Source organism: Sus scrofa, chromosome 1, assembly GCF_000003025.6.
Source record: "Sus scrofa isolate TJ Tabasco breed Duroc chromosome 1, Sscrofa11.1, whole genome shotgun sequence".
NCBI lineage: Eukaryota > Metazoa > Chordata > Mammalia > Artiodactyla > Suidae > Sus > Sus scrofa.
In genome coordinates this window covers 8,646,925-8,672,371 of record NC_010443.5, presented here as the reverse complement: position 1 = coordinate 8,672,371, position 25,447 = coordinate 8,646,925, and the positions used below count along the sequence as shown (strand labels likewise).

The 25,447-nt window shown below is 50.2% G+C and overlaps 1 protein-coding gene across 1 annotated transcript in view; it reads left to right on the top strand.

Moving 5' to 3' along the window:
• Positions 1–21,561, top strand: part of TULP4 (tubby like protein 4) — a 240,786-nt gene extending 219,225 nt beyond the window's left edge. Inside the window, 8 exon segments of the mRNA XM_021086385.1 lie at positions 2,648–2,792; positions 5,763–5,907; positions 6,722–6,815; positions 10,712–10,855; positions 13,169–13,588; positions 13,591–14,049; positions 14,052–15,634; positions 16,806–21,561. Of these exon segments, the coding sequence (XP_020942044.1) occupies positions 2,648–2,792; positions 5,763–5,907; positions 6,722–6,815; positions 10,712–10,855; positions 13,169–13,588; positions 13,591–14,049; positions 14,052–15,634; positions 16,806–16,922 (3,107 nt within the window). The 3' untranslated portion in view covers positions 16,923–21,561.

Below are 25,447 nucleotides of genomic sequence, written 5' to 3'. Positions count from 1 at the left end.
GTCTTTGTCTGGTTTTGGTGCCAGGGTGACGGTGGCCTCATAGAATGAGTTTGGGAGTATCCCTTCCTCTGCCATTTTTTGCAATAGTTTCAGAAGGAGAGGTGTTGGCGCTTCTCTAAATGTTTGATAGAATTTGCCTGTGAAGCCATCTGGTCCTGGACTTTTGTTTGTTGGAAGTTTTTTAATCACAGTTTCAATTTCAGTTCTTGTGATGGGTCCATTCGTCTTTTCTATTTCATCTTGGTTTAGTCTTGGAAGATTGTACTTTTCTAAGAATTTGTCCATTTCTTCTAGGTTTTCCATTTTATTGGCAGATAGTTGCATATAGTAGTCTCTTAGGATCCTTTGTATTACTGTTGTTACGTCTCCTTTTTCATCTCTAATTTTACTGATTAGAGTCCTCTCTCTTTTTTGCTTGATAAGTCTGGCTAGGGGTTTATCAATTTTGTTGATCTTTTCAAAGAACCAGCTTTTGGTTTCATTGATCTTTTCTATGGTTTTCTTTGTTTCTGTTTCATTGATTTCTGCTCTGACCTTTATGATTTCTTTCCTTCTGCTAACTTTAGGTCTTGTCTGTTCTTCTCTCTCAAGCGGCTTTAGATGTAAAGTTAGCTTGTTTATTTGGGCTTTTTCTTGTTTCCTGAGGTGGGCTTGTATTGCTATAAACTTTCCTCTTAGAATGGCTTTTGCTGCATCCCATAGGTTTTGGAGTGTCGTATCTTCGTTGTCATTTGCTGCTAGGTATTTTTTAATTTCCTCTTTGATTTCTTCAGTGATCCATTGGTTGTTTAGTAGCATGTTGTTGAGTCTAATGCCTCTTTTATTTTTCAGTAATTTTTTATAGCAAAATTATACACTGGTTGGGGAGAGAGACAATAAAGTAGTTATGAATGTTTGTGCCCCCCCCCAAAAAAATTCTTATGCTGAAATTCTGATGCCCGATGAGATGCTATTAGAAGATGGGGCCTTTGGGAGGGGATGAGGTCACGAGGGCAGGGCCTTTGCAAACATGAGATTAGTGGTCTATAAAAAGAGGGTGCCCCTTCTGCTGTGCGAGGTGCAGCAAGAAGTCAGCTGTTAACAACCCGAAGAGGACGTGACTGGAACCCAGCCATGCTGGCACCTGATCTTGTACTTCCAGCCTCTGAAACAGCAGACGTTAATTTGCGTCACCTGTAAGACACCTGGTAGATGGCATTTTGTCACAGCAGCCTGAACAGACTAAGGCATTAGTGAAGATAGCAGTGGCGTGGCGTAGGGCAGCAGCAGCACATCCCTGGCCTTGGCGAGGTCAGTGTCGCATGGACTTCCTCAGGAGCTCTGGCCCGGTCGTGCTGGACCAGCGCTGTGCTCACCAACACGCAGAAGCATGCTGTGGACTCAAATGTGTGAATCATGGCCAAAGTTCCTTTGTCCCAGGAAGAATTTAGAGTTATTTAATTACAAAGCCCGCGATGGGACTCAGATGCCCGCCCCTCTGGTCTGCTGGACGCCCGAGCAGTGCCTCGTGACTCGGGAAGCGGTTTGGGGCTGGGGGGCCACGCGGCCGTCGGCAGCCTCCCTCCAGAGAAGGTGCCAGGTTGTTCCGCTCGGCCTCCCTCGGCCTCAGAGAGGGCCCTATTCACAGATGTCACCTTCGTATGCCCAGAAACAGTGACACTGGTTTGAATTAACACACATTTCCCTTCAAGTGGAAATGGCCCTTTTGAATGATCAAATCACTCATATGATATAAATTATTTCCTTCAGCTTTTTCATTACCTGGCAGCCTGGAGGGGTGAGGCTTCAGTCAGCAAAACCAGGTGGTTCTGAAGGATGGGGCGCTTCCCATGGGGGGGGGGAGGCAGGCGGCAGAGGAGGAGGGATCCAGGGAGGAGGTCAGACGTGGACAGCATCTACTCTGCGGGTCTGAGATGGCCCGCTCTGCACGTCACCACCTGTCTTGGGGCCTTGCCCTTCTCCTGACAACCACCTGACCCCAGAGTGACCCCCTGCGCAGAGCCCGCAGCCACCACACAGTGTCCTGCTGCACGGGTCTTCTTCCTGCTGCTGCTTAAGGAGAGCCAGCAGGTCCGCCAGGTGGAAGAGTCAAGCCCCACAGGCAACCCTGTGGCACTTCCAAGACGCCTGGCATCCAGACATAAACTTCTGAAAGTCCTGGAAGCAGACCCAACACAGTCTGAGTCCAGAGCAGGCCTGGAACCTGTAGGGGTCTTCCCGGGTCCCAGGTCAGAGGCAGGTCTTTGGGGTGGGGGTGGGGGGTTCCCTGAGTCAGCAAGGCCCTTGCTTGGTGGGTTCCGGGGCTGCTGCAAGCCCTTGTGGACCCAGCTGAATGCCTGGTGTGTCGTGAGGGGCAGCACACACCATGTTGGCCCGGTAAGCAGGGCTAGACTGTTCTGTACATTCCAGAGGCATGAAAATCCATGCCCATTCTGATAGCAGCAGAAGCCATCGCCTGCTTTTCCTTGGAAAGTGTAATAGCATAAAAATGTGCAAGGAAAACCGTGTCATGCCCCTTTCTGTTTCAACCTCTAGACTTGAAACGGTGGCCCGTGGGGTCAGCCTGTCCTCCAGTTTCTAGTAACAACTGTTGTTAGGGTCTGGTTGATATCAGTCCCCTGAATTTTGCTGGTTGGTGTCTCACCAGATGAAATCTATGGGAACAGCTTGATTTCTACCATGATTGACAGCTGCAACTGCTCAGACTCCAGTGACATCGAACTGAGTGACGACTGGGCCGCCAAGAAGTCTCCCAAAATCTCCCGGGCTAGCAAATCACCCAAACTCCCAAGGTAATCTCAGTCCTTAGGGGAGTGCTCCCTTTCTTGTGTCCCTGGAGGTGTGTCTGCCTGTTGTGTCTGCAGCAGAATTCCATTGAAACCCACTGAAGAGCACCGCCAGTGGGTCTCCCCGCTTTCATCTGGAAGATCTGCTTGCAGTAATCACAGCTTTCTCCATCCTTCCACTGGGATAGAAAAAGACATCCAGGAGGAAGTCTGCTAACCCCACAGACCTTCCAGGCCTTAGCATGGGCGGCAGGTGGCATGGGGTGGCCACAGGCAGGGAGCTTCTTAGTGTATGTAATGTGTTGATGAGAATGCCAAATTAAATGTTTATAATACCATAAAAGGGAAAAAACAGTAAACTAAAAAAAAAAAGATCCTAAAGTTTGTCACAAAGAATGGCAAAAAGCCAAAAGTAGAAGAAGGGCCTGCGGTGCTGTGGATAAGAAGCCCCCATCTCCTATCCTGGCCCCCTGACCCAGTGCCAGTTTCTTTCTCTGAGCAAGTTAAAGGTGGACCAGGTCTTCTCTAAGATCCCACCAGCTCTAAACTTCTGTGATGCTGTCTGTGCAAAGCTAAGGTGTGATTCACAGACAGGTCTGTGCCTGCCCAGATCGGAGACACATAACTCAGTGTGCAGGTGACACTCCAGTGTACTCACCACCTGGCTGAAGGAGACATTTCTGTCACTCTGTCAACGCCCTCGGCCCTTCCTGCTCCAAACCACTCCCTAGAGTAATCACTGTTCCAACTTCTATCCCTGAGCTTCATTTTACTTCTTTTTGAACTTTATAAATGTCATCAAAGAACATGGACTCTCTCTCTTTTTTCTTTCTTTTTTTTTGGCCACACCCACGGCACATGGAAGTTCCTGAGCCAGGGATCAAATCCTCGCTCCTGAGGGGACAATGCCAATTCATTAACATGCTGCAGCACAGCAGGAACTCCTGTACTTTTTTTTTTTTTTAATATAACTTTTTTTGCTCAACATAATGATTTTGGTTCATGCATGTTGTGTTTATCAGTAGTTTGTTTTTCTTTTTTGCTCTATAAAATTCCCTTGTAATGAGTATACTGTGATGTGTTTATTCCACGTACAGGTTGATAGATATTTGGTAGTTTCCAGTTTGGGGTTCTCAGGATAAAGCCACTGCAGACAGTCTTACGTAAGACTTTCTGTATCCATTGCACTTGTTTATCCCAGCTTTATACCTAGGAGGGGAGTTGCAGGGCCTTGGGGTAGACATATATTTAACTTCATTGGAAACTCCCAGACAGTATTCCAGAATTCCCACCAGCAGTGTGTGAATTCTCACTGCTTCCATTCTCACCTACAGTTGTGTGGTCATTTAAAAAAATAATCTTATCCATTCCGTGGGTGGGTAGTAGCATCTTATTGTAGGTTAGTCCTAATATCTCCCATGATTGATGATGCTAAGCAGATCTTTGAATGTTTGGTGGCCATTTGGATATCTTCTGTGAGTGTCTTGCCCATTTTTCATGGAGCTGTTTTTCTCTGGGATGTAAGCTTCTTTATGTATTCTGACCGTGAGTCCTGTGGCAGATATATCGATTGCCATATAGCCTAATATCTGAATGTCTTCTTTTAGGATGAGTGCTTTTTATGTCTTGTTTAGGAAATCTTTGTCTACCCTAAGGTCACAAAGACATTCTTCTGCTTTCTTCTAGATGCTTTATCAAGTTTTAGCTTTCACACTTAGACCTCAGGTTAATGTTTGTGTTTATGTGAATTAGAGAGAAATCTTAATCTTTTCCAATCCATTTGCTCCAGCAATTGATGATTTCTCATTGTCATGCTAAGCTTGGTAAGATTGCAAATAAAATTATGGACTTTGCTACACTTGGCAGTGTTTCAGCTTCTCCCATCACTGAAGTAGACAGGATGTGGAACAAATGAGCAACCAGATCCTTCACCTGTAAATACCCTCTTAAATGTCCCTGCTGTCGCATCCCCAGAGCTGGCCCTCCTTCCTTCCGTCTTTCCCCGCGTTGAATCCCTACACACAGCAGCCAGGCCGGTGGCCCACCAGTAGAGCTCTAACTAACTCTGTCCCCCTCAGCCCCAGGATCTCAAGCAGTATATGTGACACTGCTTTTCTCTCCTAGAATGCCATCAGCCTGACCTTATGCGTTTTTATAATACTCTCTTTGGGGTAGGTTGCATTAAACAGCATGTGTCCCCATGTCATTAACAAAGGAACTGAGGACCAGAGATATAACTTAGGGTCAAAAGGCAGCAGAAAAACTTTAGACCCACTGATGTAATTTACACATTACAGGCGGTGAAATGCTAGGTAAGTCTGTTGAAATCCAAATATTGCATTAGAAATTATAAAATCATGGAGTTGCCCACTGTGGCTCAGTGGTAATGAACCTGATTAAAATTCATGAGGTTGCGGGTTCGATCCCTGGCCTTGCTCAGTGGGTTGAGGATCTGGCATTGCTGTGAGCTGTGGTGTAGGTCACAGACAAGGCTCAGATCCTGTGTTGCTGTGGCTGTGGTGTAGGCCAGCAGCTGTAGCTCGGATTGGACCCCTAGCCTGGGAACCTCCATATGCCTCAGATGCGGTCCTTAAAAAAAAAAAGAAATTGTAAAATCATTGTTGCCTCATGATAAGAAATAATTCTCACCAGCCTTTTCCCCCAGGACCAATTTTGTAAAAGCCCCTGGCAGAAGGCATTTCTCATCACACTGACAGTCAGTAGGAAATGAAAATTAATTCTCAGAGGGTTTCTTACAGAGGAATCACTTGATTTAACACTGTGTTTTAAGTATATACCATCTAATACACGTCTGCCCTTCTTTCCTCATGTGCATGGGGCGGAAGCAGGCGGGAGGGTCTTGATAAAATTAAGGCCCTGGCCCGCTGAGAGCGTGACCTCCACAGCGGCTGCCAGAAAGTGAGGAGGGCCCAGGAGCTGGCGCGGCTGCCTGAGCCCCGGGGCTTGTCTCCGCAGGATCAACATCGAGGCCCGCAAGTCCCCCAAGCTGTCGCGGGCCGCTCAGGAGCTGTCACGCTCCCCGCGCCTGCCGATGCGCAAGGCATCCATCGGCTCGCCCAGCCTGACGCGGAGGGAGTTTCCTTTTGAAGACATCACTCAGGTAGGGTCTGAGCCCTCCCTCCAGACCCCCCGGGCTCTGGAGCCCTGGCTGCCCCCTCGGCCCCCCTGCCACCACCTCCCTCTCACCCCGGCCCTCCCGTGGCCGCCTCCCCTGGCAGCTCCGGTGGCGGCACAGCCGCATGTCCACCTCGGCTCCCTCCGCCACTCCTGAGCCTTCTGATGCCCAGTGTCCCGGGGAGCCAAGCCCTGGTCTCCCTCCCGGTCCCCCTCAGCCCTGGGGGCCTCATCGTTGACTGCCCCTTCCCACCGGTGTGCCTGGTTCTGCCTGGGTCACTGGGTCGGCAGGCCCACCCTCTGTCTCCTGCCCCTTGTCTCTGCCTTCATGCCCCTGGGGGTAACCTCACCTCCCCCGGGAAGTCTTCCGGCGGCTCAGCCACGGCCATCCCAAAGCACCTTCATCCTTTCTGCGTGACTGCCTGTGTGCAAACAATCCCCAGTCTTACCCTCCTTAGGTTATAAGCTCTCTGAGTCTCTGTGCGTGTTTAACTGACCTACATACACCACTGTGTTAATTGCCGGTGTACAACTAGTGCTTGGGTATTTCTGCATTTCGCAGTGATCACCATGGTAGATCTGTTTGTTCTCTGTGAGTCTGTTTCTGTTTTATGTTTGTTCATTTGCTTTGTTTTTTACAGTCCACATGTAAGTGGTAGAATGACCAAGAGAATGACTATTCTGTCAGTGCCCGTCGGTAACCTTTTAAGCAAAAAGTGTTAACGTTCTTACTGCTTAAGCGATTGACAGAAAACAGGAAACTAGATGGTGATTTTTCTTCCTTTTCTTCCCCCCTACAGCACAACTATCTTGCTCAGGTCACGTCTAATATCTGGGGAACCAAATTTAAGATTGTGGGCTTGGCTGCTTTCCTGCCAACCAACCTCGGTGCAGGTAAGCCCTGCATCCTGTCCTCTGCTCGCCTGCCGGTCAGAACTCAGACTCATTTCAGGGCCAGTGGCCCAAAGTAGAAAATGAACTAATCTAAAAGATTAGCTTGTATTTTAACTCCAAACTTTTATTTCCAGCCACCTTGATTTTGTAAAAACTAAGGTTATTGCTCAGATTGCCTTTTTTGCCAGTGGTGCTTTTATTTCTTTTTTTTTCTATAAGCCTGACTTATAAAAATGATACAAATAGCCAAATAGGTAGTTTTGTGGTTATTTTGACTTCTGGTCTTTCACTGTGGGCAGATTTTGGTACCAGTATCTTTAGGTTGTTGAGGCAAAAGAAACTTCTTATAGCAACAGAGGCTATAAGAATAGGAGTTCCCTGGTGGCTCAGCCATTTGAAGACCCCGTGTTGTCACTACTATGGCTTGGGTTGCTGCTGTGGCAGGGGTTCAGTCCCTGGACTGGGAACTCCCAATGCTGCTGGAGTAGCCAAAAAGATAAAAAGAACAAATTGGCTAACAGTACAGTTCTTAGTTGTAAATCTTTATAGAGTTCATCTCTAAGTACCAGATAAATATCTGTCTGTCGGAAGCTTGAGACATCGAGGAAAATGGAACCGAGGGAGTACAGAGCTGGGCGAGAACCCAGAACACGCATCCTTTTCTGAACCATCAGAGGAGTAGCACTGACTTGTCTGTTTACTCAGGGACAGTGAAGGAGGGAAATGACAGAAGGTCCTTTTCAAAGTGGCTTCATCCTGATGGCACATCCCTGTGTGAGCTAAGGGGGTGTTGTTCCCCCACCTTGTGGGGCTGCCGATGGTTTAACACGCACATGTCTCTCGGGAGACCGGCTTAGCCAGCCCATGCTGGTGGCCCATCTTGAATGTGCTCTGTGTAACCTACTGAAAATGGTTTTTTTTTTTTTTTTTTTTTTAATTCTGATGCTGCCTCTTAGAGCTGTCTCAGACGCAGATCCTTTAAAATAAATAATTCTTGCAAAGTAGATGTTAAAAAGATGTGCTGCTGTGTATGCATCTTGGGAGACGCATTCAATAGTGCTACAGGTGGGTGGAGTTTTCATTTTGAGGTTTCTCAGCTAAAAGGAGGAATAAAAGTAAAACATAAAACTGACTTAGGAAATAGAGAGTAGACTATCCCTGTACACAGTGCAGAGAAATCTCTTAGAATATTTTCCACAACCTGGAAACCTTCTGAAGACCACAAAAGCCTGTTCTTCGGTAACTCGGCAGGGATTCTGGTACCACTGTGTGAGCCTTGCAGTCACCCCACGTCGGTGAGCTGAGGACCTAGCCAGCTGCCCACAATAAACACTAAGAGCAGAAGTGAGAGCTTAGCTACTAGATCTGCCCTCATTTCTGGGGTGTTGAGGAGGCCCTAAGTCAGGCGGCAGGACCTCAGGATGGGAGGCCCAAGTGCCTGTGAGTGAAAAACTGAGCACTCAGAACAGTAGCCTTCGTCTGACTGCAGAGCAGTCACTGTCCCAATCACTGACCTTTTTAGAAGGAGCGTTTTGGCTATATCACTGTCCAGCTGAGAGAATTTCCCACATGATTCTCCTGGAGAGAAGAAATTAACTTTGGGATTTTAGAAGGTGTGTTACGTACGGTCACCCTATTAAATAATCTTTGACACTCAGTGGATTCAGAAAGTGGGTGCTCATGCAGAAGTCTTGGGGGCGGGGGGTGCTGTGCTGTTCTGCGCATTTTCCAGAGGAAGAAAATTAACATGATATGCCCCAGGTTACACAGATGACAAAGTTCCTAAAACATTCCTGAATTCCCTTGTTGAGTTAGACTCAACACCACGCAGTCCGTAAAAGACATGTATCCGTCACCCAGGCTGTTCGCCAGTTTGGATGGCATGTAAGAGGGCTGTACAGCCTGGCCTGGGTTACTTTTTTAAAGGGTGAGTGCTGTTGGATAATTCATAATGGATAATTAGATAATTTGTTTCTTGCTATCAGAATGATCTGGCCTATGAAATTTTTTTCTTTTTGTCTTTTTGCCATTTCTTGGGCCGCTCTTGCGGCATATGGAGGTTCCCAGGCTAGGGGTCGAATCAGAGCTGTAGCCACCAGCCTACGCCAGAGCCACAGCAATGCAGGATCCAAGCCGCGTCTGCAACCTACACTACAGCTCATGGCAGTGCCGGATCCTTAACCCACTGAGCAAGGCCAGGATTGAACCCGCAACCTCACGGTTCCTAGTCGGATTCGTTAACCACTGCGCCACGATGGGAACTCCTGAAATTTTTAATTTTTTATGCTTCTTAAAAACACAGAATAAATTTGGAGTTCCCATCGTGGCGCAGCAGAAGCGAATCAAACTAGGAACCATGAGGTTGTGGGTTTGATCCCTGGCCTCGCTCAGTGGGTTAAGGATCTGGTGTTGTCGTGAGCTGTAGTGTAGGTCGCAGACATGGCTCAGATCCCCAGTTGCTGTAGCTGTGGTGTAGGCCAGCAGCTGTAGCTCCATTTCAACCCCTAGCCTGGGAACTTCCGTATGCCAAGGGTATGGCCCTAAAAAAAGCAAAAAAGGAATAAATTCAAAACATTTAAAGGAATATCCAGTTAAACTCTCATCCTCACCTTCAGCCGCCTAGTTTGTTTTTTCCCCTGGAGGCAACTAATCCCTCCTGAGATTTTTAATTTTACTTTCCTTTGGCAATCTGAATGACAAAGAATTGCATTTTAATGAATTAATATGGAATCATGGAGAGGTTTTAGGCCGAAATCCCTATTTTCTCCTGGGCGAGGGAGACGAAGACACACAAAGACCTGTAACGACCACTGGGTTGTTCAAGTCGCCTCGCCCATACCAGTCCAGGCCCCAGCCTTGCAGAGGTGCTTCAAAGGAAGCGAGCTGTGCCCCGGGGGTGCTGGCCAGTCAGCAGCTATCAGGCCGTGAAGACGCTCCAGCCACACAGCTCATAGAAAAAACTATTGAACCAAAAAAGTTAATGGTGCAGTTTCATCACCTGATTTTAACCTAAGGTGAAAAGTGAATTCAGACTCATTGTTTTAAACTTATTTTATCTCTAAACACTTTAGTTGCAATCTAGGCCTTCTCTTAAATGTCCACATTAGTCAAACCTTAGCGTTTAAAGAACCATCGGAAGTTCCCTATACATCTCTGTCCTGATCAGGACACTGAAATCAGAAGTCATTAAGACAAGAATTCAGTCCTGAATAAAAAGCATTTGATTCCTGCCTGATTGTGTTGCCTCTAATCTCATGGTTGCCTTCTAGTACTCCTTGCTGCCCGAGATGCTCAACTGTTTTTTTTTGTTTGTTTGTTTTTTGTCTTTTTGCTATTTCTTGGGCTGCTACCGCGGCATATGGCGGTTCCCAGGCTAGGGTCGAATCGGAGCTGCAGCCACCAGCCTACACCACAGCCACAGCAACTCGGGATCCAAGCTGAGTCTGCAACCTACACCACAGCTCACGGCAACGCCGGCTCTTAACCCACTGAGCAAGGGCAGGACCGAACCCGCAACCTCATGGTTCCTAGTCGGATTGTTAACCACTGCGCCACGATGGGAACTCAACTGTTTTTATTAAATTATCCTTCTGACTGCAGATGAGGCTTTGTTATAAGTAATACGTATCATACCCAGCCAATTCCAGAGAGAATTTAAGTTTCTAACGTTGGGAATGTGTGGTTCTATAGACAAACCGGTGCACAGTGGCTGGGTCAGGCCTAGAGCCCACGCTGTGTCCGTGGCCAGGCGGCTCATGTGCCAGGGAGAGACGTGGCGCGGCTGCAGGCCTCTGTCTCTCGACAGCAGGGACACCGCGGCCCTGGTTCTCTTCCTGCGAGCAACTCCGCTGGCCTCTGCCAGGCCTTTATTAACCGGCTGTCCTCCTCCCCGGCAGTAATCTATAAAACCAGCCTCCTGCATCTCCAGCCGAGGCAGATGACCATCTATCTCCCGGAGGTTCGGAAGATTTCCATGGACTCTGTGAACTTACCTGTCTTCAACCCGAACGTCTTCAGTGAAGATGAAGATGACCTACCAGGTGTGTTATCGAATATCCGCTCATTGGTCACAAGCCCCAGGCCTCTCCTGGTGGGTCGTGATGGGGCACAGAGGGTAAGCAGCCGAGGATTCCAGCGTGTCCCCGTGTGCCTGCTGCCTCGTTTAGCAAAGGTTTGGTGCCTCAGTAAGGTGGGACGGTGTGTGAGGTGTCACGGGAGAAAGGTCACACGCTGGCACTGGTCTGGGAAGGCGGGAAGCTACCAGAGCAAGGATGCTGGAGGTGGCTGTGACGCTGCCCTTCACAGAGCTCTTCTGCCATCCTCCCACCATGGGCTGGATAAAGAGACGTTAATGGGACCAGTCAGGACTCAAAACTTGGAACCGAAATCCAGTCTCAGTGGCCCCAGGCCAGCCCCCATCCTGTCGATCCCTGCTCAGAGAGTGGTGTCGCTCACGTGACCCTGTGTCCCCAAAGCTCAGTTTCTCAAACCTGCCCCATCGCCAGGGTGAGTCTCTGTGCACAGAAGCCTGGTCCGAGTTAAAGGTAAAATCCGGTACAAGGTGTTAAGATCCTAGTTTACGAAGGTTGAAATATCTATAGCGTCTTAAAGTGCTTTCTAGTCAGGGGATCCTGACTTGATGAATAGATTAGAATGATTTCTGATTAGTCTGACTTTTCCAAAAAAAAAAAAAAAAAAATCCACCTGCAGTTTTGTAAACACAGAGATCCCTCTACTTACAACCAAGCAGGGTTCTGAAAGTCTCTGGTTTCTGAGCCAAAGGGACCTCCACTGGGCCACTGACTTCTCCAATGTGGATTGTTCCCGCACGCAGGGGTGGGAGGACACTCATGCAACTCAGGCTCTGAACGAGGGGACGTCGCTTCTCTTCTCTCAGCCCAGGATCTTGGCTGGAAAATCCCCGTGCTTTCCGGCAGCGGCCCCTCCTCTGACGGCCCGCCTCTCCTCTCAGGTGGAGCAGATGGGTTCTGGGCCCACGAAGGTCTTGCAGCTGCATTAATCTGCAGTTTGGGGAGCTGCATGCACTCGAGCTTATAGCCCATGTTCTGCTGGTTCACAGCCTTGGATCTAGAAGTATCTCTTACACTTTCTCCGTGTCGCGCTCTCTCCTCCCAGGTGACTGATAGAGCTCTCTGGAATGCTCGGCTGTGGTTCCCCATGAGAGGAGGGCGCCTTTGGCCTCAGGGCTTGCACCTAATGCTCCTTTAGCGGGAAAGATGCCTGCTAGCAGCGTCCATACAGAGGGGAGAACATTTAGACGAGGAAGCTGAACAGAAGAGTAGAAAATTTGAGACGGGGCCCAGATCCGAGCAGCCAGGAGATAGTTACATCTGACTGGAGGACCTGGGGAAAGGGGACAGCCTGTCACAGGCACCGAGGACAGGCGTAGCTTTGAATGAGCCAGCTGGCTTCGTTCCGCAGTTCTGCTGAAAGGTCGGCCAGCCTCCCGCAATTAGCCTGTTAAATTCTGTTTCCTGCTCAGGTGCTGGTTGCCATGAGGCACCTAGGCCCAGATGAGCTGGCTTGCCAGTGCTTGTTGGGCCCTCTAGAAGGGGCAGTCCCGGCAGTGGCTCTGAGCCTTGTGGTCTGCAGATCACCACACGTATGCGTGCACTGTTAAATCCCCACTTGGTACACAGAGCATACATTTTCAGAGGTTATTCGCTATGGCTTACCTTCCGTACTGTTCGAGATGCTAAAAAGCCGATGAATTAGGAAATGACTCCTCCCCTTACAAGCAGATGTGCTGGAGGGGTCTTTTTATTGGTTTCTCTACTGCATTCACATGGTTCTACTTACAGTAACTCCATTTGTGTATGCATTTCAGATACACATCTGCTGCCTGACACTTCCCACAGTCACCAGTCCATAACCCTGGATAATTCTACTCAGAGACGAAGGCATTGAGCTCTCAGTGGAGTTTCATACTGAACCATTGCCGTCTTCTTGCACGAGAGTGGCCCATTTTATGAATAGCTTAAGTAAAAAGCATCTTTTTAAACAATTATTTGCTACGGTACATTCAGGTACACAGTACCAAGTTCAGAAGTTTCAAAAGTATTTATTGAAAAGCTCTGGCAGTGCCCTTAGCTTATGGCCGCCGCAGGCTACCTGGAAGAACCCATCAGGATTGCCTGTGTGTCCTTCTAGAAACATTAGAGTTGTTCCTTATAACTTGTGTGAACTGTCCCACCTTCCCAAGCAAGCACACCGTCCTCTGTAGGGCTTGCATTTTCTATGCAGAAGGACTGGATGAGTTAAGATGTGTTTTGCTTATTCTGACCCAGTTTCGTGGCATTGTTCTGTGAGCAGTTCATTTTTCTCACTTGCAGTGACAGGAGCATCTGGTGTGCCTGAGAACAACCCACCTTGCACCGTCAACATCCCTATCGCACCCATCCACAGCTCGGCTCAAGCTATGTCCCCCACGCAGAGCATCGGGCTGGTGCAGTCCCTGCTGGCCAACCAGAATGTGCAGCTGGACGTCCTGACCAATCAGACCACAGCCGTGGGGGCGGCGGAGCACGCAGGCGACAGTGCTCCCCAGTACCCAGTGGCCAACCGCTATTCCAGCCCTGGCCAGGTGATCTTCGGAGGTGTGGAGATGGGCCGCATCCTCCCCAACCCCCCTCAGCTGTCCCTGCCGCCGCCAGCCCAGGGGGCCATCACGCTGACCGCGGTGGACCATGGAGACCGTGACCACGAGCACTTGCAGAAGCCAGCCAAGGCCCTGCGGCCAGTGCCGCAGTTGGCCACGAGGGGGATGCGGTGGTGTTCAGTGCCCCCCAGGAGGTCCAGGTGGCGAAGGTGAACCCCCCACCCCCCTACCCCGGAACCATCCCCGCAGCCCCCACCACGGCCGCGCCGCCGCCCCCGCTGCTGCCCCCGCAGCCCCCGGTGGACACGTGCTTGAAGAAGAGTGACTTCTCCCTGTACCCCACGGCGGCGCACTACCAGCCACCCCTGGGCTACGAGCGGATCACCACCTTCGACAGCAGCGGCAACGTGGAGGAGGTGTGCCGGCCCCGGACGCGGATGCTCTGCTCCCAGAACACCTACACGCTCCCCGGGCCCGGCAGCTCGGCCACCCTGCGGCTCACGGCCACCGAGAAGAAGGTCCCCCAGCCCTGCACCAGCGCCACCCTGAACCGCCTGACGGTCCCGCGTTACTCCATCCCCCCGGGGGACCCGCCCCCCTATCCCGACCTGGCGGCCCGCTGGGCCCCAGCAGGGGCGCCGGGCAGAGGCCGGACGCCGGCCTCATCCACGCCACGCTGCGCAGGAACAACCGCGAGGCGGCGCTCAAGGCGGCGCAGCTGGCCGAGCCCCCGCGGCCGCCGCCGCACCCGCCCAAGCCCAAGGCGGCGCAGTTCCCGGCGCGGCCCCCGCCCGCCCTGTACACCTGCAGCCAGTGCAGCGGCGCGGGCGCGGGCGCGGCGGGGCGGCCGGAGCCCGGCGCGGGGCCTGGCGCCTCCCCGCTGACCTCGCAGTCGTCCTACAGCCTCCTGAGCGCGGCCGACAGCGCCCGCGAGCGCGCCGACTATGTCAACTCGGCCTTCACCGAGGACGAGGCGCTGGCCCAGCACTGTCAGGCCGACAAGGCCCTGAGGCACCCCGCGCTGAGCGAAGCCACGGTGGCCGTGAAACGGCCGCCCCCGTACCAGTGGGACCCCGTGCTGGGGGAGGACGTTTGGGTTCCTCAGGAAAGGACAGCACAGACGGCAGTGCCCAACCCCCTGAAACTGCCCCCTCTGATCGTGGGTCAGAGCCAGCACCTGGACGTGTCCCGAGTGCCCTTCGTCTCCCCCAAGTCTCCCGCCAGCCCTACTGCCACTTTCCAGACAGGCTATGGGATGGGAGCGCCCTACCCAGGAGGCTACACCACCTCCCCGCTGCCGGGAGTGCAGGCGCCCTGCTCCCCGAAGGAGGCCCTGGCCCCGCCACCGTTTGCACAGCAAGAGTCCTCCGTGGTCCTTCAGCCCGCCTACCCGGCCAGCCTCTCCTACTGCCCCCTGCCCCCCATGTACCCGGGAAGCAGCACCTGCTCCAGTTTACAGCTGCCGCCCATCGCCTTGCACCCCTGGAATTCCTACAGCGCGTGCCCGCCCGTGCAGAACCCCCAGGGCACCCTCCCCCCCAAGGCACACTTGGTGGTGGAGAAGCCCCTGGTGTCCCCCCCACCCACGGACCTCCAAAGCCACTTGGGTACAGAGGTGATGGTAGAGACCGCAGACAACTTCCAGGAAGTCCTCTCCCTGACGGAAAGCCCGGTCCCCCAGCGAACAGAGAAATTCGGAAAGAAGAACCGGAAGCGGCTTGACAGCCGAGCAGAGGAGGCCATCACGGAGGGCAAGGTGAAGAAGGAGGCTCGGACTTTGAGTGACTTTAATTCCCTCATCTCCAGCCCCCGTTTGGGGAGAGAAAAGAAGAAAGTGAAGAGTCGGAAAGACCAGCTCAAGTCGAAGAAGTTGAATAAGACAAATGAGTTCCAGGACAGCTCTGAGAGCGAGCCCGAGCTGTTCATCAGCGGGGATGAGCTGATGAACCAGAGCCAAGGCAGCAAGAAGGGCTGGAAGAGTAAGAGGAGCTTGAGGGCAGCCAGCGAGCTGGAGGAGTTCAAGTGCAGGAAAGCCAGTGAGAAGGAGGACGGGCGGCTGGGCAGCCAGGGCTTCGTGTACGTCATGGCCAACAAGCAGCCGCTCTGGAATGAGGCCACCCAGGTGTACCAGCTGGACTTCGGGGGGCGGGTGACCCAGGAGTCGGCAAAGAACTTCCAGATCGAGCTGGAGGGGCGGCAGGTAAGAAGCTGCGTCCTGGGGGCGAGGCCGGAATGCGGCTTTCTGGTCCCGATAGGTCTCTGGGCTTCGGCCTTTGAGGAGCGTTTTTCGAAAGGCCAAATGGGAGATGTGGGAACAGCCGATGTCCCTGGACCGGGCCATCCGCCGGTAGTTACCCTGTGCCTGTGGCTGTGTTTTGTTTCTCCTCGAAGTAACACATGTTCTGATCTTTTAAAGTCAGATGATTCCCATGAGACCCATGAGGAAAATAGCAGGCACCTGCCCCCTCCCCAAACCTGCTCTTCCAGAGCCATGCTCTTCCAGCCCTGTTTGTTTTTGCCGTATTTGTAAAGACCATGTTGCTACTTGTTGATTTTTCTGTCTGGGGGCATCAGGTACCACCTTCTTCCTGAGGAATGTGAAGGTGCATTTTCTTCACTCCAGCGCCCCTCAACACACCTGACCTTTCCCTCCCCCTTTTCCCAGGTGAATCAGTAGTCATTGGTCCCCTCATTGTGACACTACGTATCGTTTATATCCAAGCCATGTATCATGGTTTAATTACGTTCCCTTTTTTATTGTGTAGGTTTTTTCATCCTAGATATAGTAATTACCCAGTTTTTGTTTGCTTGTTTGTCTGTGTCTCTGTGCTTAAGTTTTTCCCCGATTCCCTGGAAGAATGTAGATCTTCTCCTGATGCACTCGAGCACTTTGGGGAGTCTGTCACTTCGGGCTCCGGCTGCTGTAGTCCTGCTCCGTAGCTGTTGTTCTGGGACTACCCTTCGCCGTCCTCACAGCAATGCTGTAACCCCAGCCCACTGAGCAAGGCCAGGGATCGAACCTGCATCCTCCTGGATCCTAGTCAGCCCTTAACCCGCTGAGTGGGAATCCTGTACATTCTGTTTCTGCCTCTCCTCTCCCCTCTCTGTCTCTTGGTGGAGAAGCCACTTCCTTGGCCCCGTGGAGCGTTCCATGCTCTGAACTTGCTCATGGTCTCCGTCCTGCGTGATTGAACACCTTTCCCCATCCCTTTATTTCTGACAGACTCACAGTAGGTCGAGAAGCTTCTCAGAGTCACTTTTGATGGCGAAATGCCTCACAGACCAAGCTGCGTGCTTGTGTCAGGAGCTGCCAGGAGGTCTCTGTCTAACGTCTTTGCTTCACCGCCGCCCCGCCCCTGCCCCCGCCCCAGGTGATGCAGTTTGGAAGGATCGACGGCAACGCGTACATCCTGGACTTCCAGTACCCCTTCTCGGCTGTGCAGGCCTTCGCGGTGGCCCTGGCCAACGTGACGCAGCGCCTCAAATGAAGACACTGGATGGGGAGAGAGGCCTGACGCAGACCCACGGCCCGGTGCCCGGGGACCGAAGCCAGGGCAGAACTGGAAACACCTGTCGGGCCCAGGACAGGGCACTGACCCTCCATTGTTGCTTGTTTGGGCTTTTATTAGCCTTTGTTGTCTTTCTTCTTCTTCTGTTTTTTTAAACAAAAGCGAAACACAGGAGAGCTTATTTGGAAGCAGAGGGTGTGAGGCAGCTGGAGCTCTTTAGAGAGCACGGTCGCCGTGGGACTGTCCTACTGGGTTGCTCGTGTCGGCCTCAGGACAAGGACAGCCTGGCGTGGGCATGGCTCTCACTCTCCACAACATCTAGCTCGCATTATTCCTCCAACACCACCACTAGTGTAAAGAGAAAATCCTTAAAAACACGACCAAAAAATCCTGAAGGTACAGGTTCTCGTGGGGACAACATTTAATTCACACATATTATGTATTTCCCCCAGAGATCACTTGATTAATGAAGGGTCTTTTGGCAGATGCACTGCGTTTGATTCAAGTAGGCTTTTTATTGGGGGTGCTACCACCAGGTGCACATACGATTTGCTCCCAAGGATTCGGGGGGTGACTGGGGAGGAGGCAGGCCTGCCTGGGTGTCTCGGGTGGCCCACGAAGTGTGACTTGAAGCAGTGCAGGGGCTCCGCTCCTCTTCAGAGGATGTTGACATGGGAGATGCTGCTGGTTTTGTGCTGTGTCAGAACTCCGCTGGTTCAGTGACGGTTCAGTCCCGATGACCTGGGGGAGCACTCCGGCGGGTGGCGGGGCAGCGATTTCCTGGGTCATGGGCAGCCGTCATCCCCTCTCGCTGTCTGATCGGGAGCCATGGCGGGGATGTTCTCTTTCCGTTAGGTAACACTGTTCTCTGCTTTCTCTAAAACGCCTGACAATGCTGAGTTGAAATCACTCCTTTCCTCTCTTTGGCTGTATCAAAATTCACTTCACTTGTTTTCCAACAGATTAGAAATGTAGCCGAACACGTTAAGGGTTTGCCGGAGTGTGAAAAGACAAGTTATAATCACCTCTGACAGGAGCCCCACAAGCTTCTCTACCAAAAAAAGAAAGAAGGAAGGCAGCGTTGTTTATCAGCTGTACAGACTTTAATACGGAAGCAAGCCCCTGGGAGAACTCGGTTAAGGGTACACTACCTAACGCCAGTGGCTAACTGCCCTTTGTTAATTGCAGAAACAGAAACAAACGCCACCCGAGGTCGTCTTCTCCCGCCCCGATAACAAGACCCAGTTCCGAGGTGGCAGGCAGTCCTCTCTGCGAGGTGGTCTAGGGCAGGAGCCAAGGACTGCCTACTGGTTTAGGGCCCTAAATTTGGATTTTGTTTGAAAACAGGCCAGTGGGAGGTACTGCAGAAAAGTATCCCCCCCCCCACCAATTTTTAATCCCTCACTGCAGTTTAAAAATTAGAAAAGAGACAGGCCCAGAGCAAGATGGCCTCACTTAAGCATTTGCTCCAGACCCCAAAGAAACCCAGGTAAGGTGTGAAAGTTGGTGAGACGCATCTCCAGCTAATACCAGAGTTGCCCATTTTATATGTGAAAACATTGAACCTGATTCTTTGGCGGGTAAATTTTTCCAGAAAGAATTTAGCAGTGCATTCAGAATTATATAATTCTTTTATATGAGTTTCTGTAGCTTAATATGATGTTTCAGTGCTTATTATTAGTTGTGCAATAATGGTTATAGCCTATTTCTAAATAATTTAAATGCAGTTCCCCTGTTTTATTGTTCAAGAGTTAATTATTTATCTTGCTTTAGTAGTTTTTGTAGGAGTTATTTCGTTGCTATGTTCTGGTGAGTTACGCCCATTTTATTATTTATTTAGAAAAATAGTATGTTTGTAACGACTTATTTGGTGGCAGTATATTTTGCTGCAAGAAATAAAGAGGATATGATAGAAGGTTTTTTTGCTGGACAATTTGTAACGTGTTTTAATTGGGGAAAAAATCCTATTAATCCTTTAAAAGTAACTTTTTTTTTTTTTTTTTTGCATTCTGTGGTATGAGTTATATACAAAGGAGAAGGTTTCTTTGAGATAACATATCCTAAAGTAAGATTTCTTGTTCTGTTGGAAATTTTATTTTTAATTAAAAATAAAACGACATGAAATAAGACTTAGGAGAACAATAGCAAAGAAAGAAATGAGTTACACGTGTCGATGTTTGGAGTTCTGATTAGTTTTTGAGAAAGACCACAAAAGTGTACCTTTTGGAACTTTTCTTAATGAGAGCAAATATAGAGGGGAATCCTTGGGATGAAAACTGTAAAAGCATGTGAAGAGAAAGTTGGTGTTCTTAAAAAAGTTATTAACTAAACTTGCTAAGTTCCGAGCGCACGCCCCAAAGCCCTTTTCCCCGCGTGGGGACAGAGGCCCGCCTCAGAGGTTTTGCTCACGTGGGAGTCTGCCCTGCCCAGCTCCGTGCCCCAGCCTGAAGGAGGGGGCAGTCTCACATGCCAGCCAGCCAGAAACAGCTGTCTGCAGTGGTCGTAGTGCAGCGTTGTCTCAGTTAATGGTGAGGTTTCCACTTATTTTAAAAATTGTTTTCATCCATTCAGTCTCAATTTTTAATACTACCGAAGTCAGTACTTTAAGCAGCAGAGTTTGACATAGTGTTTATTAGCAGCAGTTTATGAATATTAAGATACCTCATTGAATCTCTAAAGATAAAAACATGAGCCCAGTAAATAGTCAGTGACAAAGAATTATGTCTTTTTGAGAGAGGCAGTATACTGACAAACATAAAATTGTCTCTCTGACAGTTTAGAGCACTCCTGTTGTAGCTCAGTGGGTTAAGAACCTGACTAGTATCCGTGAGGCTGCAGCTTTGATCCCTGGCCTGCTCAGTGGGTTAAGGACCTGGCGTGGCTGTGATGTAGGCCAGCAGCTGTAGCTCCAATTTGACCCCTCGGCCGGGAACCTCCATATGCTGCAGGTATGGGCCTAAAAAGAAAAAGGAAAAAAAAAAATTTAATTTAGTTTAACCTCGTCAAACAAAAGGCACAGCTTTGAGAAAAACTGGTTACCAAGAAAGCAGGAAAATGTCAAAGCTCTGGTGGCAGAGTCAGTCTCAGGGTTTGCAGTATTTTTCATCCATGGCTGTTGCTTCCGTGTCCGGTGGCCCATGAGGGCATATGCGAAATTGCGTGATCAGAGTGGAAAGTCAGGTGCCCAGGATCAAGCGGCTCTGCCTCGGGCCTCCATTTGTCCATCTGTGAAGTGAAAGCGCGGCCTGGACGATCTTCTAAACTCCTGTCGTCCAGCTCAAACGGCCTGAGGGCCTGAAACGTAACAGTTCATCTTCCACTTCACAAACTCAGAAGGTAGGTTTCGACACATTGCCCTTTGTAGAAAAGTATTTTCCTATATTAACGAGCTACCTACTGAATGTAAACCAGTGCATTTAAAATAATATCCTAGGAAGGTTCACTCCTGGAAACAAATGCATTTGGCATCATGTTTGTTCTCATAAAATTATGCAAAAGCACCAATTCCAGGTAAGACGGAGGCGCCTCTGCATTGGTGTGCCCTGCTCGGTGGACACCCTTGAGAACAGCCTGAAAACAGGTCTCCGCTTGCCCTAAAGACCGTGGAGTGGGTTGAAAAGAGACAGGGGGTGTCTGCCTGGGCTGGCTTGGCTTGAGCTCCGGCGCGTGCTGTGCAGTGTTACACCATCTTCGTGTGTGGGTTTCTCGAGAAGGAACCCGTGGTGTCGGCACGTGGGCCTCTACCATTTGGCCAAGTCAGTGGTGGTGAACAAAGTCAGCTGAGACAAAATGTGTGCCAAATGTTGTCGGAGTCCCTGGGATTTTGAAACAGCTCACAACCCAAAGCTCTTCGCCATTGTTCTTTTCCTTATCTCTGGCTGATGAAACTCTGAAGGCTTGGGCTTTCATTTCTTTGGCTTTGTGCCGTTTTCTTGTAACTTCTACCTATGTTTTCTGTTTACAAGTTCTCTTAAAGGGGAGAGGGAGGGTTCTAAGATCTCGTTGTTTATTGTAGATGAAGTTTCTTTGGGGTTGTAGAAAAGCATGGGTTATGCGTTTGACTGAAAAAGGCACTGTGTTATTTACTAAAGGGGTATTGTTTTTGCATTTGTTTACAAATGCATTATTTTGGTACTGTAAATATGGACATAATTTCTGAGTTTATTACTCCTGGCATTTTTTCCCCTCTTTTCCTAACTAAGTGCGTGGTACACAAGTCCCAGGCCAAGCCAGACCACCAGCGTGTTCTTGTCCCTGCCTCAAGGGCAGGTAGCGCTCTGCTTCGTGTGTCCAAATCCCTCTCACGTGGATTTGTTTGTCTTTTAACTCAACATCCTGCTTTGTTTTACTTTCCAAGCAAAATCTGTTGAGATTCCTGATTTGCATATTCTAACGAGTTCACCCTTATTTGCTTCTCGTCTGTGTAGCTTGTGTATTAGAATGTGCAGGAGGTATTCTAGAAGGCTTAATGGTTTGCATTCAAAATGACGTTGTTTGTCCAAATTTTTTTCTGTCCTTATAATTGAGATGGATTAATCTTATCTTTTCTTGATGATTTGAAGTTGTAAGAGTTGTCCAGCTGTTGCTTAATAAAATTTTGCAGATTAGAAAAAAAAAATCAATCACTTGTGTGCAGAATTCAGATATGGTCCCGAGTCTTTGTGTGCAGAATTCAGATGTGGTCCTGAGTCCTTTGAGAAGAAATTGCCTCTCCTTTGGCCCAACCCACCCTCTAGTGGTTCTCCGATCCCTGGGTTTTGCCACCTGTTGCTCTTCATCTGGGGTCTTTATCATCAGTGCTCCTTCTGAGAGGTCAGATGTTGTGCTGATTTCTTATCTGTTGCTTTGAGTTTGTATGTGTTTGTTTTTTCCTAAGAGGACCTGATTCACGATGCTTCTGTCATAGCACCTACAAGATCTAAGGTGCTAAATGCCTTAATGCTATTCTTTGTTACCTTGTAGCAGACTTAATAAAACCACCGTTTGAGCAGTTGCACTGCACGTGCTAATATAGCTGTTAATAGTTAGTGTGTTACTAAGGAGTCTGCATGCACCTTCTTGCTCTGCCCTAGAATTCCCTCTGACCGTGAGAGGGAGGCAGGGGCTAGGACTCATCTGTGAACACTGGTTCCTGTGCACATTTACCAAACTACCTGTTTGGTTTCTTTTTTGGGGCGGGGGGGTTATGTGACATTTTTTAAATTTTTTATTGTATATAATGATTTTTATTTTTTTCCATTATAGCTGGTTTACAGTGTTCTGTCAGTTTTCCACTGTGCAGCATGGCGACCCAGTTACACTTACGTGTACACATTGGTTTCTTCAGAGATAAAGAAAATAGACGTGTCACTCAGGCTTTAGGAGACAGAGAACCAAAACACACTGTCAACTCTAACAAATGCTAATCATTAGTTAAGTTTTAGAAAAGTCATAGGACTATAAATCTGTGATTTAAATAGCAATAGTCATACAAACCTAACTGATCTGAATTTTGTATGAGTCAAAAAAGATCTCATTTTACTATGAAAGTTTGTGAATTTCAAGTTAATATTCCTTATATTTTCATCACTTAAACCAGGTAGTAAGGAGACCTGATCAAAAATAAGCCCCTTCCTTCCTCACCGCCCCCCCCCCGCAAAAAATCAAGGGACCTGTCTGTGCTGAGGGCCGAGATAGAAGTGGGCTCGCCGTCTCCGCCAGCCCAGCCCCACGGTCAGCCTCGGGGCCATTCAGTGTGAGATGGTGTCTTCAGAAGCAATTTGTTTTGAAAGTATGAAAACTTGGCAAATTCCTTTCCTTCTGCAGACTTATTTGAAGGGGATGCATTCTGCTTTTATTCTGGTGTTCAGTGTTCTCTTCCTGGTAGTGTTAAGAGAATAGGAAATCAATTTAGCTCTCATTCCCTGGCCCCCAAAGCTCACCACAGAAGAGAAAGGGCTGCCTCACGGGGTTTGCATCGCGTGTTTGGAGAATGCACGGCCAACTCTCCAGACTCCGTTATAAAGAGGATACCTTTTGCCTGCCTTCCCTTTCAGAAGAAAATTGAAGCTTCGAGAGGTTGAAATAATCCCCAGATTCCAGAGACAAAAAACCAATCCTGAAATAGAATCGAAGATTTCTGGGTCACCTTAATGACTAGACCTAGTTTATTCCCAGCTTCTCACTCGGGTGTTTCATAATGATTTGCCTGTAATGAGCTCTGAGCTACTTAGTCATCGCCCGTGAAGAGGGGCAGTGTAGGTGGGCATCCCCCACCCCCACCCGTGCCCGTCAGCAGGTGCAGTCATCCTCTCGATGGCAAGGGTGCCTCCCTGTTCCTGGGTTGTCAGAAGACTGAGCAGTTACTCACCCAGGCATCGCAGGGAGCAGTCTGTGTGAATGTGCTTCCCTGCACGTTTTATAAATAGACTGGGTCACTTCGTTGTACAGCAGAAATGATCACAACCTTGTGAATGAACTGTGCTGAAAAGAAGCTGCTTCATCTGCTGAAGAAAGTGAAACCGTGCGCATGGAGAACACACTCACTTCGTACGTCTGCCTAGGGTTCCTGTTAGAGTAGCAGCTTCAAGAAATAGAAGGTCCGCCAGCATAGAAGCAGGACCCCGCGGGAAGCTGAGACAGGCGTGGAAGCAGTCATTCCTCATCTCTCTTCCTGGGTCCCTGCCTTTGCCACCATGTCCCTCCACGGGGGGCGGGCTCTCCACGCTCTGGCTGATGTCAGAGCCGTTCCTGATGCTTCGCCAGTGGGAGCTTTCAGTGTACTTGAAGACTTGTTCCTTGCGACCTTGTTGAGTCAGACTCCATGGGAAATTACAAAACTGTAGCAGAGAGTGTATCGAGTTTGTCTTACGGAGAAAGAAACCCGAGGAATTTCTGGAACCTAGCCACGTTCAGGACAGCGGGCACAGGCTTTGCCATGTGACGTGTCTATTCCTTCCCTCAGGGTGGTAGTCAGAAGTTCCGAGAGCCTGTGTGTCCTGCAGTTCTTGCTCTGCCCCAGGCGCTCTCTGAGCACAGTGGTTGTGCAGCACGTTCACCGCAGATGCAGCAGTAGCTCCCACCTCCCCTCCCCCCGCAAACACGGGCAGAGCTTGGATGCTGAAGGCTGGCCGCACGGCAGTGTCTAGAATGCACCTCAGGTCGCCGTCTCTTCGTCAAGGCCGTTGTCTTAGTCGTTTCCACCACCCCAGCTACAGGTGCAGAGGGAACCTGGTGCCCACTTTTTGTGGCTGCTTCGAAGCAGAGGAAGGGCCAGTCCTGGCCCCATTCCCCACCATGCACAGGGGACCAAGGGTCACCAGTCTCCGTTTCCTTTGGCCTCCGGCTCATTCAGGCACTGTTGTGGCTTCTCCTTTCACGCGAGTTAACCCCCCAGGTTGTCACCCTGAAGGCCTTCCGTGACCAGCCTGTCAAACTCTTGCACTTGATCCAGTGGTGGGAAACTCTTGCACTTGAGCCAGTGGTGGGAAACTCTTGCACTTGAGCCAGTGGTGGGAAACTCTTGCACTTAATCCAGTGGTGGGAAACTCTTGCACTTGAGCCAGTGGTGGGAAACTCTTGCACTTGATCCAGTGGTGGGAAACTCTTGCACTTGATCCAGTGGTGGGTGCTCTCCCTGATGTTAAGAGGAGAAGCCCTTTAATCCTGAGTCCTGCGCTTCCCACGTCTGGTATCAGGGACCCGGGCTTTCCAGTGAGACGTCTTCTTTCCCTCCCTGGAAGGAGGCCAAGCGGCCCGGACACCCCAGTGCTGGAGCCACGGGCCTGTGGGGGCCCCTCTGAGAAGGAGGATTGTCCCTGCGGAATTCCTTTCTTTCTTGGCAGGAGCACTGAGTCCCGGTCACACGTTCCTCAGGTCCCTGCACTGGACCAGGAGGCTCTGAAGCCCTCAGGTAGGGTTTCTTAGCCCTGAAGTTTGACTCTTAAGTCACAAAAGAAAAACACCTCTCTGACGGAAAGGGATTGTCTCCACTCAGCCCATTAGAATAACCAGCGTCCAGCCGTGTGCAAGAAAGTTCCATCAACACCACAAGATTCGTTTGAGGACGCTGGACCCCACGCCCGTGCGGAAGGCAAGATGCAGTCCAAGCTGCGGAGCGCTGGGCTTCCAGAACTCTGGGGGTCTTGGCCTCCTCAGCCAGCGGAGTGGCCTCCCCTCCCCCTGGCCTCCGTTTCCGTCTCTTCCCACTCTCCGCTCTGCGAGGGCCTTGGGCCGAGCCGCCGAGCATCCCTCCTTTCCAGCAGCTGCACCTCTGGGCGGGCGCTGAGCCCTGGGAGGCTGAGCCTCACGACAGGCTTGTGAGGGCATCGGCCCGTTTCCCCATCAGTGTCCCCAGGAACCTCTCAGACTAGATCCCTCCAGCTCCTGAGAATGTCACATCCCCCAAACCCACTCGGTTTCTTGCAGGTAACTCCCTGGGTGGATTCCGCCGCCCGTGGCTAGAAGCAGTGACAGTAAAACGCCTCATTCTGTTGGGGTCCGTGTGGCCGCCCTGCCCTCTAAGG